This window comes from Pezoporus wallicus, unplaced genomic scaffold, assembly GCF_028554395.1.
Source record: "Pezoporus wallicus isolate ANWC-B61680 ecotype Strahan unplaced genomic scaffold, APGP_CSIRO_Pwel_v1 contig_3817, whole genome shotgun sequence".
In the NCBI taxonomy this organism is placed as follows: Eukaryota; Metazoa; Chordata; class Aves; order Psittaciformes; family Psittacidae; genus Pezoporus; species Pezoporus wallicus.
In genome coordinates this window covers 12955540-12970773 of record NW_026635157.1, presented here as the reverse complement: position 1 = coordinate 12970773, position 15234 = coordinate 12955540, and the positions used below count along the sequence as shown (strand labels likewise).

The following is a 15234-nucleotide window of genomic DNA, read 5'->3' as shown; positions in this document are numbered from 1 at the left end:
GTGAAAAAAACCCAAATCTGCGAGTTTATGAAATGTAGCTCATCTGTAATGAGGAGCCTTCGCAAAGATAAGGTAGTTTATTTTAAATCTTAGATCAAACAATATATTAATACATATCTTCACAATTACAATAACCTCCCCAGTGATGGACACGGAATTTATCAAAGTAATAAAGCATAATAGGGATGGAGTTGTTAAAAGACAGCTGTTCTCCTCCATAGTGAAGGACTGCAGGATCTAGTCACCTGATTAGCAAGGGTTATCAAGAAATGTTATAATTTAATTGAAATTGTCTTGAGTTCTGTGTGAAAAAATGTAACCATCACTTTGCATTCATTGCTATCAAATAGGATAAAATAGATGCTTAAATTGATACGATGTTTATAAAAGATAAAATTTTGTTCATGTTAGGGCATACACTGCATCACAGAAGTGGGAGGTTCTGGAGGGAAGGAGAAAGGCAGAGCATTTTTAGGGACAAAGAAGAAACACAGCTGCTGTCCCAGCATGATGGCTATTGTGTGTGCTGCTGCCAGAGCAGAAGGAAAAGGGCTATGGCCTTTCCTCTCACTTCATGCAGTCCATTGCCAGTGTGGAGGCTGGATGGTGATTGTCCTTCTCAGCTGGTGCAGCAGCTTTGCCTCACCTCTCCTGCAGGGGCCAAGGCATCCCAATCTGCTAGTGTATGGGTTGCTCTGAATGACCTGTGCCTGGAACAGGTGACAGAGCTGCAGCCTTCACCACATGTGGGTTAAAAAACCCACAAACTTCACGTTTCATGGAGACTAACATGTCAGGTACTGCTGTCACTTGTGGTCTTCCTACCAGAGCAGTTTCTGCATCAGCATGTTAGATAACCTCTTACTGAGACCTAGGGAAGAGATGTGTGCTGGCTACTGAGAGCCACACAGAGTTTCAGAGCTTCAAGCTGACAATCACTGCTTTAGAGGATGAGAGACGTGCTTGATTCAGATGAAACAGTTTTAAATGGGCATCTGATGTCTGTCAGTGGCAGAGCTCTAATTTAGACTTCCTTGATCACTGTGGCTGGCACACTCCCAGGTACTGCATTATATTAACAAGGTTCATAAACTGTCAGATATAACTCATCCACTTAACTCTCTGCAATGAGGCACAGACTCTGAGGACATGGCCTTTCCGAGAATGTTCTCTTTTAATAATTCGCCATCTCCCCCAGATGCCTCATGTGATATACTGTTACTGGAATCCTCAGCGAAAAGGATCACAGTTTTCTGGTCACACATAGTGCAGAATTTATTCATATGTATTCTACCACCCCAGGTGACGACTGGGACCTTTTGCCATCAAGCTATTTCCATTCGGGCCAAGGAGATCACTATCTTTCATGCTGAATAAACAAGGTAGCGATCCCCTGCCCTTCAGCAGAAGGGCTGTAAGAGGAAAGGTGCCTTTGGCAATGGAATTCAAACTGTCCTTCCACTTGGAGGCTCTAGAGTGTAATCTCTCTTTGTACCAGCCTAGGCTACATAGTGCGATATTCCTTTAAACTCTCCAGTGGTTCTCCTTTTGCAGGAAAGGTTTCACAAAGCACTTTGGCATTTGCTTTTTGAAGTCTACTTAGCTGATTTTGCTGAATGAAGAAGGTAGCATGGAAACATATCTTTTATTACAGATTACAAAGGTGGAAAAAGCCTGCAGTAGGTTAATGCTGAGAGGGAAAATAGCATTGAAACATCAGCTCTGTTCAGTTACTTTAAACATTAGATGCCACAGGAAGAGGTTTTACTGACCTTGACCCCCGCCCCCCCGGCACTTGATCCTGTTATATTGTGCATTTAGAGCAAAATGTTTGTGCTAATCAGTGTATTTGCTAGGTGTATAGGTCCTAAGGAGATGCAGTGATGTGGAGCATCCCATGCAGACTGCTTCGTACTTTCACTGAGATAGCTCTCTTTCCTTGCTTCAGAGTATGAGGTTTGAGGGAGCTGTTTGGTTAAGGTAAGTTCATTCTTCCCCATCTTGCTTACATGCATTTCCAGAGAGAAAGGCTATCTATCCTGTTAGATATCCCACCTTCCCATCTTGTGCATGGGCACAGACAGCCAGAGAACACAGACAAAGCCTCCCTCTGACTTAAGTTACCTTCCTGGCAGCTCTGTTGATGATGGCACTGTCAAAGAGTCTATTCCTTTCCTGTTAGTCCACAGTTCCCACTGGAATTCTGAATTGCTATTACTGTATTTTAATAATGAATCAGTGTTCAGATTTTATCAGATTTTATCACTTCAGGCCCTATTCATCTACATCACACCATCTACATCTTTTCCATAAATGCTTTATTTGGTTTTATTTCTGTAAGTTAATGAACTTGACTCTTAAGGTTGCTGAAGAGCTGCTTCAGCTGAGCAGTGCACTCTGCATACCATACATCAGTCTGCCTTGCCAACACTTCCATCACCAGCTGTCAGAGGAGCACTTTGATGAGAGCATTATTAGGCCTTAACACCATGACAACCACCATGAAGCCGGTGTAGTGCCAAAGCTGTTGTGCACCATGAAGCTTCTTGACCCTGCAACCACCATCAGAACCTTCAAATAAACAGCAATTCATAACAGGGGAAAAAAATAGCATCACAGGGAAAGAGTCAGTTGTTACTGGAAAGTCTCTCTCACCTCTGATGAAATGTTCTGGCTCTTCCCATTTATGTGACAGCATTGCTCTAGCTTAATCTAATATGTAATGATGGAGAAGAGCAAATAACCTGTGCTTCCTTTCTGAACTTTTATTCTACACAGTTTTTGTGGTTGGCCACAGTCCTGAGAAACCGGCAGACTCAACAACATGTTACTCTCTCATCCTTTACTCACTCTCCTTTGAATGCTTCTGTTCCTTGGATCTGAGAGCCCAGTGTTCACACGACATCATAAAGCTTCACTTGCCATATGGGTGACTCAACATGGAGGGATGGGTTTTCGCTGAGCAGAAGCACTCATATGTGTTTGTTTATCAAGAATTCAGAGTTCTCTTGTACCATAAAAATATTTCCCCCTATACAATCTGCACAAACTTCTCCCTATACAATCTGCACTTTATTTCCTACTGCCCCTCCAAAGACTGAGTAGCATTGAGAATCAACTCTTTCTTCTAATGCAGTTCAATTTAAAATGCTAGGCATTCATTTGGTGAGCTTTGAGCAGTCTGTGGCTTTCTTAGATCTGCAGCATAAAAACCCCAGATTTTCTTATCCTAATCCTATGGCTGTCTGGAAAAGGTGACACATAGTTAGATATAATGATAAGAAAAGCTGCTGCTGCCAAAGGCAGTCAGATACCAAAGTCAGATGATTAAACCATTCCAAAGTATTCCTAGAAGACAAGAGAAACCAAAGGTTTTTTTCCATATAAGTTCTCTTTCTATAAAACCTTCAAAGCAAAGCCCACATACAGACTTGTATATACTTTTGCTTTAATAATCTGTTCCTGTTATTAATAGAATGATAATAGCTAGGGTGAAAAGTATTTTAAAGCCTTTTACTCATTTTGTTTCAACTTCATTCTTTGGTTTGCTGGTGTGCTGTTGCCGAGTGGATACAGGCAGCTGGCTTTGTTTTAAAAATAAATGGAATTATTTTTCCCAGTCTACACTGTTCTAATGGCTAAATCCCTTTGATGTGAACAGCAGTCACCACATGCTGTTGACCTCTGTATAATCAGAGCTCTGTTCTGACAGTGGTAAGCGGGGTTTCAGATCTATGTTGTGAGAGAAAACAGCGCAATGGTTTTCCATTTTCAGGACTTCCCATACACTCAGTTTGGGTGAAATTAATGAAAATATGTAATCAAATATATCCTTTAACCCTAATCATTTTGCAGCACTAATGCCGTCAGCCTGCACTGAGCAATTCGGACTTGAGCTGAGCCCAGTACATGATGAATGCAGCCGATGGAGAATTTTCTCCTGGCTTCTCAGCCCTGTCATTACTCTAAGCTGTGATCTGGGGATCATCACAGGTCAGCCTGTCAGTCCCAGCTGGGGCATTTCACCTGTGGGAGCAGGAATGTGAAGTTCTGCACCAAGCCTGAATCTACAAGGTGCTCTGCAGTTCAGTTAACAGAGAGGTCTGCAATAAGCAGTCCCTAGTTCCATATTGTACAAACTGGTAGGTCCTGTATTTTGGGTTGGTTTTGATGTCTGAAGCTGGAAAAAGGACATCCTACTCTTCAGCTGTGAGACTAAATCATGGGAAAGTGCCAAATATCTTGTGGTTCTCAAAAGCATAAATCACACTGAAATACCTAGGAAGAGGGAAGATTTGTAGAAAGTTTTAGATAAGATATGCAGGAAAGTTTATCTAAACTTTCAGGAAATTTGGGTCAAGCTGAGTCTCTGTAATACAGCTTCAAAACAGGTAAGTATCTCTTGCTTTCTACCATTGTAAAGGTTTGCACAGCTCCTATCTGACAAGCCACAGTGCTGTGATTTTCAGTGCCCCTGTGGTCTCTTCAATTCATTAGGTGAAAAAGCTTGCCAGGGAAGACACTAAGGGAATGGCTGCCCAGAACATGACAGAACTGCTCCTAAATGCCAGCAGCATTTCAAACAAAAGTATTCTAGCAGATCTTCATGGTGATCTTCAAATGCTTATACAAAAAGAAAAAATCTCCAGTAGTCCACTGAGAAATACTTTATGCTAAGCATCTTCTAGACAGCTGATATAAAAAAGATTCTGATAAACTAGTTGAAATAAATGCAATTTTTATCACACTCCTATTTTCCAATGTATCTAGATTTATTTGTATTTATGATTCATGTTTTTACTGTGCCTGGTGGGAAAAAAAAATCAAAAACCTCTGGGGCAGCTTTCACATTAAGAAAGGAAAGAAAAATAATTTGACAACTACATAGGCTAAGAAATTGAGCATTTGGTCCGGTTTTAAATTTCATGATTGCCCACTAGATGTTTGTGTGGACATGGCAACTTAACATTGTTTAATAAGTATTTTATTTCACAGAATAAAGCTACTTGGCCACAGTGATGAATTATTCTTTCCAGACAGCACATAGATAGTTAATTCTGTAGAAGAATGACTGCAAGGCCACAGAGTCTACATTCCTCATCAGAAATCTGCCCTGATATCAATAGTCTTCCAGTGTTCCTTTCATGATGAAAGGTAGTTAAACTTGGAGGAATGACAGAATTCTCATAATATTAAATGTAAGCACAAATAAAAGCATACCTCAACAGAATAGTTTCCATGGAACATAGCTTGAGTTTTAAATTAAACTCTAGCAATGATGTTCGCTCACTGATGCTCACTGCTGCAGGCAGTGGAATCATGCTTGAAAATACTTTTGCAGGGTGCAGCTTTAGAACCCCCATGACACTGACTTAATTCTACAGATACAAGAGAAAGGCCTCTGTCTCACCTCTTCTGCTGAATAATGAGCATGATTTTTCTGAAAATCAATACACTGGAAGCTTTCTAGACAGTAATTCTACAGTTTTTCAGTTGCTCATAATATATTTATGTGTATCTCCAGCCTCCAAAAATCTGTTTTAAAGAAACACTTCCTTAAGTGCACAGCAGCACGAAGTCTTTATATGTGCAGCCCCTGTAAACTTAAGAAATCTGATTAAATTGCACATGGGTAGACATGTAACATTGGCACTTTGTAAAGTTCCCAGGACCAAAATTAACCTTCATGTAATTCTTCATTATTGTCTGAACCAGCCCATTTTTTGCTAAGATCTTAAAATTGCAGTGTTTGTAGAATCCTGCAAAAATGAAAGTGAATACACAAGCCTCAGATGTTTCAGAAGGTACTATGACATCTTTCCATAGAAAAATAGAAAAACACAGTGGTTTTTTGGTTTTTAAATCTACAGCCTGTTTTTCCTTACAAAGTCCAGTTACAGAGTAGAACATGCTCATTCACTGAAGCCAAGATCATGTGCTATTTCCACAACCCTTAACTCATTCATCTTCATCTTGAGCCTTCTCCTCATTGCCTTATTCCAGCCAGATCTTATCTAGTTTTAGGTTTTGCTTTTTCCTTGCTGTCATTCTTTTCTTTCAGGTGTCTGGCTTAATAAATATAACTCCTAATAATTATCTATAGAGATATTGCTTTAAAAGAGGGAAAGGTGGGGGCCTTGAACACAAATAATAGGGTTTCATATAACAGCATTTTTCCCAAATCTGGTGCTATTTGCAGTATATGAAAACATTCATCCCCATAAAACAAGTGAGAAAAAATAGCAAGACCGGATTTTGGTCAATGCCAATTCTGATCAAGTTTGATCACACCACTTGACATTTTGAGCAAGTCTGGAAGTACATTCACAGAAAACCTGAGAGTCTCTAGCACTGTAACAGAATGCTGCTGATTTGGCTAGGAAATATTCAGTCTACATTTTTTATTTGCCTTATACACCTATAATAAGGCAAAAAAATGCATTAACTTAATCCTATAATTAATCTCATTGAAAATCCTTCAGTACTGTTGTTATATTGCTGAGTTATTTTGGACTTTTGCTAGTCTTCGGTTTTGCTTTAGGAGAACAAATGATGGTTTTATCAAGGTGTTTATAGATGGAAAGAAAAAAAAACTGAAATAAAAAAAAAATTGAGATCACTTATATAACAATGGTCATCAGATGCCATCAAAGTAACACCCAGGGAGCTGGTGCAGGGATGGGTAATGTCGCACTTTTAAAAAGAGTGATGCTCATTTATACTGTCATACGGACACATCAGGGAAACTTGTAAAGAGACAATTTTTTCAAGCTGCAGAAAATTATGTTCATAAAAATAGGCATTCGCTAATTACTCTGAGAAGCACTGTTGTTAATGATTCCTTCTCCTCTGGAAGCCCATACTACAGCATGAAAATGTGAATGGGACAGATGTACACACCTAATCTGGATGGGTCTGGGATCCAGAACTGATCTGTTCATTGCACCTATTTCTTTTTATCTCTACATGGTTTATAAAAGAAAGCTTGGTAAATAAATAAACAAATTAATTAATTAATTAATTAATTAATTAATAAAAGGGATGCAAAGCAACAAGAGTTTTCAAGCTGGCTTTCCGAGTTTTAAACTGATTTTCTGAGACAGGCTCCTTCTCTTCTTTATCTCTGAGGACTCATTCACTTCCTTCTCACATAAGACAAAAGTCTTTCTGAGATACTGAATCAGGAAGACTCTCCGCTGTGGAATTTTCATAATGCATTCAGCACTGCTATGTTTGAGGGTTTCCCAGGAATATATTAAGCTATGTGACCTCTATCATTTGGATTGGTATGGTTTGGGGTTTTTTTGTCTAATTTCTTCTGCGAGTGAGGAGTGTCTTCAGTGAAGTGTTTCGCTGAAAATTATTTATTTTGTGCTGTATATAGGTACATTGTAGCATGTTTTCCTGAGAGAAACAAGGTCAAAGAAATGTATCTTGCACTGTAACGGAGGTGGTAAATTTTGGGAGACCCCTTCATCCGTGTGGGAATTTATTAATAATTTTAGGTGACCGGTCCCCAAGAAATCTCTGCTACATGCATAGGTGAGCTGTACCCTTCCTACAGGAGGTCTTGGCCACCCAGGAAGCATGTTCTTCATCCCAGAAGTCTCAGTGGTCACCATGAGCTCAGGCCATTGAGCATACTCAAAGTAAAAACTGCCACTTCTAGTTCTGAACTGCAGCTCTGAGTGTGTGCCCTCTGATGATGATGAAATTAGAAGATAAATCTTGAATGGCTGTTACTGGATCAGAACTGATAAATTGCTTGGTTAAAAAAAGAGGGGGAAATATCCTAATGTGATTTTCAAATTAAAACAAAATTAGTATGTGTACCAAGCAAAGGGTTGGATTAATGTGGGAGAAAGGGAGGTTTATTTTACGAACTCTGATTGTCTCATGGGAAACAAACTTCCATTTGTATTTAAAGCAAAATGATTTCCAGCTTTAAGGCACTCTTTTAATCAGCCAGCTCATCTGATGAAATACTGTAGGATTTACTTATATATGGGAGGAGTTCCCTAGACATTTAAGAGATGCAACTGAATGCAATTAAAAGATCAGTTGTAGCACAATTTGTGATAGTTTGTTTGCTGTGCTTTGTGAGAGAAGTTTAGTGAACTTGAGAAGTTTTAGAAGATAGTAAACTACTGAACTGTATTACAACAAAAGCTTTACCATTTCAACCTACTAGAGATGCAACTATTCAGCTATCTTGGATCTTATGGTCTGTAAAAAGAGAACAGAGAAACTATTAAGCCAAGATTCACATCCAAGAATGGCATCATTTATGAACAACCTTTCTGGACCTAATTCGTTGCTGAATTAAACCCCATGTAATGTCATTGAAGTCAATGGGGTTATGCAGGGCATAAGTCAGTTGAGCAAATTAGGCCTCTGTCCTGAAGCCAAGAAACCAAAGGAAAGAGTGATCCAATAAAACAGAGATGAAATGCTGATATTAGCTGAGTGCCACTGTTCTTGGTACAGTGCGTTCTTTGTATCTAGCAGTGAATATTTCATCCTTCCCAGGTGTAAAATCTTCCCAGCAGCACTATAAAGCAGATTTATTATAAATGACAAAATTAATGATTTAGTTCTATTGTAACGCAGCTTCTGGGCTCCCAACAGGAACTTAAGCAGTTAGCAGACAAACGTCTATGCTGGCTACAGCATGATCTCCAAATCAAGTCTTGATCTCTTCAGAAAAGTCTTGGGGATGGCTTCTTTTTTTTTTCCTTTAGCTGTCTCTCACTCATACAGTTGTTAGAAGCTAGAACTTGTAGGTGTGGAGAGCTTTAGACATAGAAAACTGACAGAAATACCAGAAATATCTGTGCGACAGTTGGAGTAAATCAGGCATGGTGACTGCCTCAGTCACCATGAAGGCAGTAGGAAACAAAATGGATTTGTTTGCATTTCATGTATATGGGTAATATTAAGGGCTCCAAACACCTACAATATTTCAGTGATTGTAGGTATGCCTTGGATTAATGAAAAAAAAAAAAAAAAAATCCATTTGCAGTAGCCAGCATTCATAACGATATATCATCCTCTGACAGATTTAACCCTTTTTATTGTCTAAGCCACTGATTGTCTGAAATCACAGAGAGCTCAGGCCTGGCCTGAGCCTTTAGGCAGTTTTATTATCTGTATAAAGAAATCATTTCCAAAGTATACAGCTGGGTTATGAAAAGATCTCTGTGAGGTGACCTGTGCAGAATAACACATTTTGGCAGCATGGCTCTCTTTTCACTACAGATATCAAACAACCTGAATTCTTTTACATCCTACAATGCAAACTTCAGTGATCAGCTAAAGGATAAAAAAAAACAGTTTGTAGGTAATCAGTAGAGAAAACTCTACAGACCAACACATAAGGGAAACTGTGTAAAGCATGTAACATGTGGCACTTGCTGCTGCTCTAGTATTTGTCCTGTTGCTTCTGGTCTAACTTCCTAGCAATGATAAATTGCAGGAGGGACTAACAGAGAACTGACATGATTCTTGGCACGTGTGATGTTGACCATTTATTCCCTTTTTTTATTTTGCCAGGTGGTATTCCAGATCCACTCCAGTTTTTCATTTTTCTAAATCCTTTTGCTTCTGTTTACAATTCATTTCTGGGAATGCTCTAAGGAGATGAATAAAGGGAGCAAGATACAGATTTGCCAGCTGCAGCATGTGATGCTGCAGTTAGATATGTCTTGAGGCTTGTGAGCTATTGCAGATATGGGAACAAGCCCCACTAATCCACAGTCCTGATTTCAAGTGATAAAATATCACTATATAGCCAGTTTGCAAGCGTACTGAATTTGTCCTCAGTTTAGTTGGCAAAGTTCTGCTAAAAAAGAGAGTTCTGCTAGAGGGTCAGGTTTTGTTGAATAACAAATTTGATTTTGACAGAAATATTTACATTTTTCAATGACTAAAAGTCCATCCATCCAACCATCCATCTGGTTTTCTTGTTTTCAATAACTAAAAAGATGACAATTCAGTAATGTAAAATTTTTGATCAATTTTTTGGAAGTTTTATTGAAGGGTGTGTTTTTCAAGAAAGAAAAGATCCCTGACTATTTCCAATTAAAATTACTGTTGTGAAGAATTATCATCACCTCATCAAACAGGGTCTGGTGATTTATTTTTTTTTTAATTGTCTCTGTTGTTACTTTTTTAAAACTAACTCCCTTTTTTCTCATGTATTTGCTTTACATCTAATGTTATTACATTTTGTTTCAGCTGATGGGCTTCATCTATGCCTGTTATGTTGTGAAATGTATTACTGAAGAAGAGGACAGCTGTAAGTACTAAAGCTTTATTACATACAAAATGAATCTTTTTTTTTTAAATCACCACACACACACACTATACTGGCTTTTGCTGACTTCAACCTAAATGCTTTATTATACTGTAACCAGAACATGCTTTCTGTCCATCCTTCTGCATCTAAAGTTTGTAAATGCCTGAAAGACAAAGGAGCTGTGAAATACAGCTAAAAAAATACATAGTCCTTTCTTCTAAATCTTTTTCCTCACAGCTTCAGACATAAAAAAAATTAGAATCCCAACTTGTAAATACAGGCTTTGTTTTTATTTCCTTATCCCATGTTGTTATTATCTTCACAGTGATTGGTTACTACTGCGGCTATAGCTCTTCTGTGTTGGCTTGTGTGTTGGCTTGTAAAAGCACTTCTGGCCAAAAATAGCTTTAGTTCCTTGCAGGACCTTCATTTAGGAGAGGTGAAACTGTGATGCTCCTCTTTGCTTCTGCTGCTCCCAGGGTACAATTACAAGGAGTGAAATGATTTCATATAGATGTACATTTGTGTTTCTTCTGTTTATTTATATCAATAGAAGCCTGTTGAGTCGAATTTGCTCTTATTACATGCTATGAAGTCAAGCCATTTCATTTTTTTCTCTGTTCTAAACCTGATTTTTTAAAAAGGGCCACGGCAGCATTTCAGTATATCTTGGGATTCATACTAAAGCACTTTAGAAACAAGTATCAGAATTGCATGTAACTTTGATAAAATATACATGAATCCTAGAGAGAGGTCTGCAACAAGAAGCTGAAGGGTTTTTACTTGATTGAGAGCACTGCTAGGGCTAGTGGGGGTTCCTTTGTGTATTCTCCTGCATAGAAAATAGCTTCAACCCTATGATCTATTGGCAATACAGTGCCACTGTGAGCCGTCGAGGGGAAATGTAATGCCAAAATCAAACCACACTTCAGAGGTCTTTCTGACTATGCTCGTTTCAGTTGTCTTTGTGTTTCTGCGGAGGCAAGGAAGGTGTAAGAGTAAAAAGGGTTCAGAACAGGCGTGTGGAGTAGGGGTATGTCACAAATAAATCTCGTCTTTTTAGGGAAGGACCCAGTCATAGGTACTTTCCCATTAAGTGCATTCACTAACTACAGAGCTGGAGGATAGTGTCTCCTTGCCCCCAAGATGAAATCCTGTTTGATACCATTTTGCCCTCTCTTCCATGCGCTTAAATTTTTTCACTCTTCTGTAATGCTTGAGGGAATGATATTAGTAAAAGAGCAAGGAAGGGACTTGGCTCAACAAAAAAACGCAGAAATCAGAGCACATTTAAAAGGTTTCTCCCTTGGTCTGTAAAGACACATTCCTCGCAGCAAAGTGCCATGGGCACTATGGTATTGTTTTCTGCTCACTGAAGCAGGGGCTCACTGTTGTTCAGAAGACACAGACTGTCATGCGTTGAAACTGTTCTTGCTGTTGTCTTGCCTATTTTTGAGGCTTTTATTATTTTCTTAGTACATCTCAGACAGGCCTCTGCTTCTAGCAAAAGAGCCATCTTCCCTCCCTCTGATACTGGAGTGTATCCCCACCCAGTGCAATAAAGCCAACACAAGCTCAGGCACTGCAGCATCACCTCAGGTGAGGCTCGGTAGCATGGCTGGGAAAAGAGAAAAAGGGAACTCCAATGGCTGGTTTGTCCCAACACTGTAGTAATACTCAGATCAGATTTGGCCTCTCAGAGTTTTGTGAAATTAAAGAAGCTTTAATTTCTACTGAAAGGTTGCATGTAGCAGAAAGTAAGAATTATTCTCTCTCTGTTCAGCCATCCACTCTGACGTGTGCCAAGGACTCTCTGTGGCACATGTGTCACTCTGTGGTACAGCCCATACAAATACCCCCTGCTCAGGTTTAATTTTAGAATCTTTTCTTTCCATTTAGATCATTTTCTCACCTTTTGTCTTCCTTTTGGCAACACACCCGTATATCCTGCTCCTCCGAGAAATAATATATCCCTTATGAATGCCAAGTTATTTATTGTTTATATTCCAGAGGAAGATGCCTAAGCATGACTTCCTCAGTACATTCACAGGTGGGGTCATCTCATGTAGACCAAGTGAGTAAGAAGGAGAAAAGCTTTCAGAAGTGGAATATATCCCAGAGCCATTCCTAGAGCTTCCTGCATATGCAAGTCTTTGGTCTGAGATCACTTCAGATCCCCTAGATTTGTTTCTCTTCCCATAGTCTCTTTTTCCACTTTTCCAGGTCCTCACCCCTGCATGCTGCTGTGGAGTAAGCTGTATGGCACAAAGGGATGAAGACACCCCTCCTGCCCACAGTGTACTTCCTCCCCCAGCTTTGATAGACATCTAGCATAGCAGAAAAAAAAAATTTACTCTGCTGCCCACCAACCCCTGCCTAGCATCTATTCCATACCTGGTAAGGAGTGTTTGGCAGCTGGTGTGCTGTTTAGCTGTGTGCTAAAGGTGTGTCAGCTGTGAAAGATGCTCTGGTAAAACCAGTCACCACAAAGCAACTCTCCCACAACACTGCCTGCTTTCCCAGCTGCTGAAGTACTCTGTGAACAGAAAGACTGCCATCTTCTTACCCACCTCTACATTCACAGACATCACAGGAGAAATCTAAATCTCTGGTTTTCAGGACAAGTCATGCCTATAAAAATGCGATTCCTCACTGACAGAAAGGACCATAAGGATAACCGTATTGGGTCACACAAAAGAGCAGTTAGCTACAAGTCCTGTCTGATGAAACAGTGACACTAGTAAAAGCCTTTCTGGTGAGAGAGCGCCAAAAGAAAAACCCTGTTGCTTTTCACAATGAGTGTGGTGAACACTCAATTCCATTTCTTCTGCTTTACTAATGAGCCACAGCAGTCCAGAAGAGGAGCGAAAGAGGCAGAAATACTGAGCCTGGCAGGTGTGGGCAGCAAGGTATAAAACCAGAGAAAAAGTTATGCACTGTCCAAGAGCCAAACATGTACATGTTCCATATTTTAACCGTAGCAACATATCAACACCACTCTGGAGCAGAGAAGGTGCCTGATCTTTTTTTGGCTTAGCCTCAACTGTAGAAACACAGTCAAGTTCCTCTTAAGCTGCTTCAGCTGAATTAGCTTTGCTCTCACGAGTAATTGAAACAAGCTGAAAGAATTACTATTTCTCTATTCTTTATGCAGATTTTAAGAGGACAAATGAGCAAGAGTAGAATTAAGCAAACATTTCACTAAGATTAACCTGCTTTAACCTCACTAAAGGACTAGAAATGGAACAATACAACGATCAAATCAGGGTCATAACTGGGACTGAATCAGCACGTCTAAAGGTTTTAATTACTCATACACCAAATAAATCCAGCAGCAAGCTTTCTAAGTCAAAGCTCAAGTCCACACTACCTTATCTGGTTTAGGTTTAATTCTGCATCAAAGATTAAAGAACCTGCTTTCCTTCCTGATACGGTACCAAGCAGTGCTCTAACACTGGGTGCACCAGTGCTGAACTGCAACATCCATCTCCAAGGGTCAGACAAGGGTGGCTTTTCCCTGGCTGCTTCTCTTGGTGGTGGTTTGTTGCTCCTAAAGGGCACTTCTGCATCTTGTTCCCTGTGGCTGTGCAGGGAGAAGGAACTCTGAGGCTTGGAGCACTTTGGGTCCCTATCTGGGAGAGATGAGGGAGGACTGGTGCCCAGCAGGACTGTGGTCAAGTCAGTGCTCTCCTTTTCACTACTGCCACTGGTATGCCCAAGACATTGTCATTCTTATCTTATTACCATTATTAGCTGCAGCAATTAAAAGTAAAATATGAAAATGTCAGCAACAATCATTATTTGAAAGCATTCAGTGGCTGTAAACTTATCAGAGCTCCTCATTTGTTTTCCAAAATCATATTAGGCCCGCATTTTTCAAAGGCTGTACATTATTTTTAATAACCTTGAAATGTTCGTTTAATGTGCACTTCATCACTAGCAGTTTGGCTCCCTGCTATAAGCTGTTACTGCCAAACTAAAAGAAAATTCAGTGTATTTTTGAAAATGTTTAGAAATATACAAGTATTTTGTGGAAAATCCTGAAATGTTGACAATACAGCAGTATCCTCCTGGGGTTTTTTGTCTGCAAGCAATTAAAAAAGAAACCTGGATTACTGAAGTGGAATTTTGCACTCACCTTGCAGGTTCTGTTGAGGGAAAGGAGACTGGGTTGTTATTAGAAGGACAGCTATGGCTGTTAAGGAACCCCAGCCTAGAAAATATCACCAATGTGTCACATAGTGAAATCCTAACCTAGAAGGCTCCCTTGCAAACCCAGACAGGGAGAAGAAACAACATTTACCCACCATATCACAATGGCAAGGCAATCAGAGAATAAATGGACTGTCTGACTGCTCCCCGAAGACCATAAGGTACAACAATCTCATGCTAGCAAGGATCCAACTTGCACATACATGATCTTCTTTTCTCTTGGAATTGTTTCCAGGTAAACTGCAAAGCAAAAGACACTGCAAGGGGATTAAGTAGAATTTTGCTGCGTATTCCCTTGAGCGCAGCTTTTGGCCATGTCTGGCACAGAAATAGTGCTAGATAAGCTTTTAAAACTGTTGCACATACACACAAACACACACGTCCCCCCACCTTTCCACCACCACCACCCCCCCCTATAAAAACTTGAATTCAAGATTCTATTTGAATCTCTGAAAATGTTTGGAAAAACAATATCCCAGATAGGGGATATCTACTGGTGAGCAGTACAGCATAGCAATTATGTGCCAATAAACTCAGTGCCAAACAACAATCCAGTCTTGAAACCTAGGCCTGACCTGAAAAGGTGATGACAAAGATTTTCTTTTCATAGACAATATTGAACTCATATAGATGTGAGAGATGTGAAATATTGACAGACATATGGGATAGGTAGAAAAGCCTTTTATTTTTATCTCTGTTAGAGGCTGCCTTCTGCTTTTGTTCAG

The 15234-nt window shown here is 39.7% G+C and overlaps 1 protein-coding gene across 4 annotated transcripts in view; it reads left to right on the top strand.

Annotated features, from left to right (window-relative positions):
- Positions 1-15234, top strand: part of NKAIN2 (sodium/potassium transporting ATPase interacting 2) — a 555084-nt gene that overhangs the window by 517939 nt on the left and 21911 nt on the right. For all 4 annotated transcript variants that reach the window (XR_008972171.1, XR_008972170.1, XR_008972173.1 and 1 more), the window contains one exon: positions 10237-10297. Coding sequence is in view for 1 of the 4 variants with exons in the window: in XM_057409393.1 (XP_057265376.1) it covers positions 10237-10297 (61 nt within the window). In the remaining 3 variants the exon portion in view is untranslated. The remainder of the gene's footprint in view (positions 1-10236; positions 10298-15234) is intronic.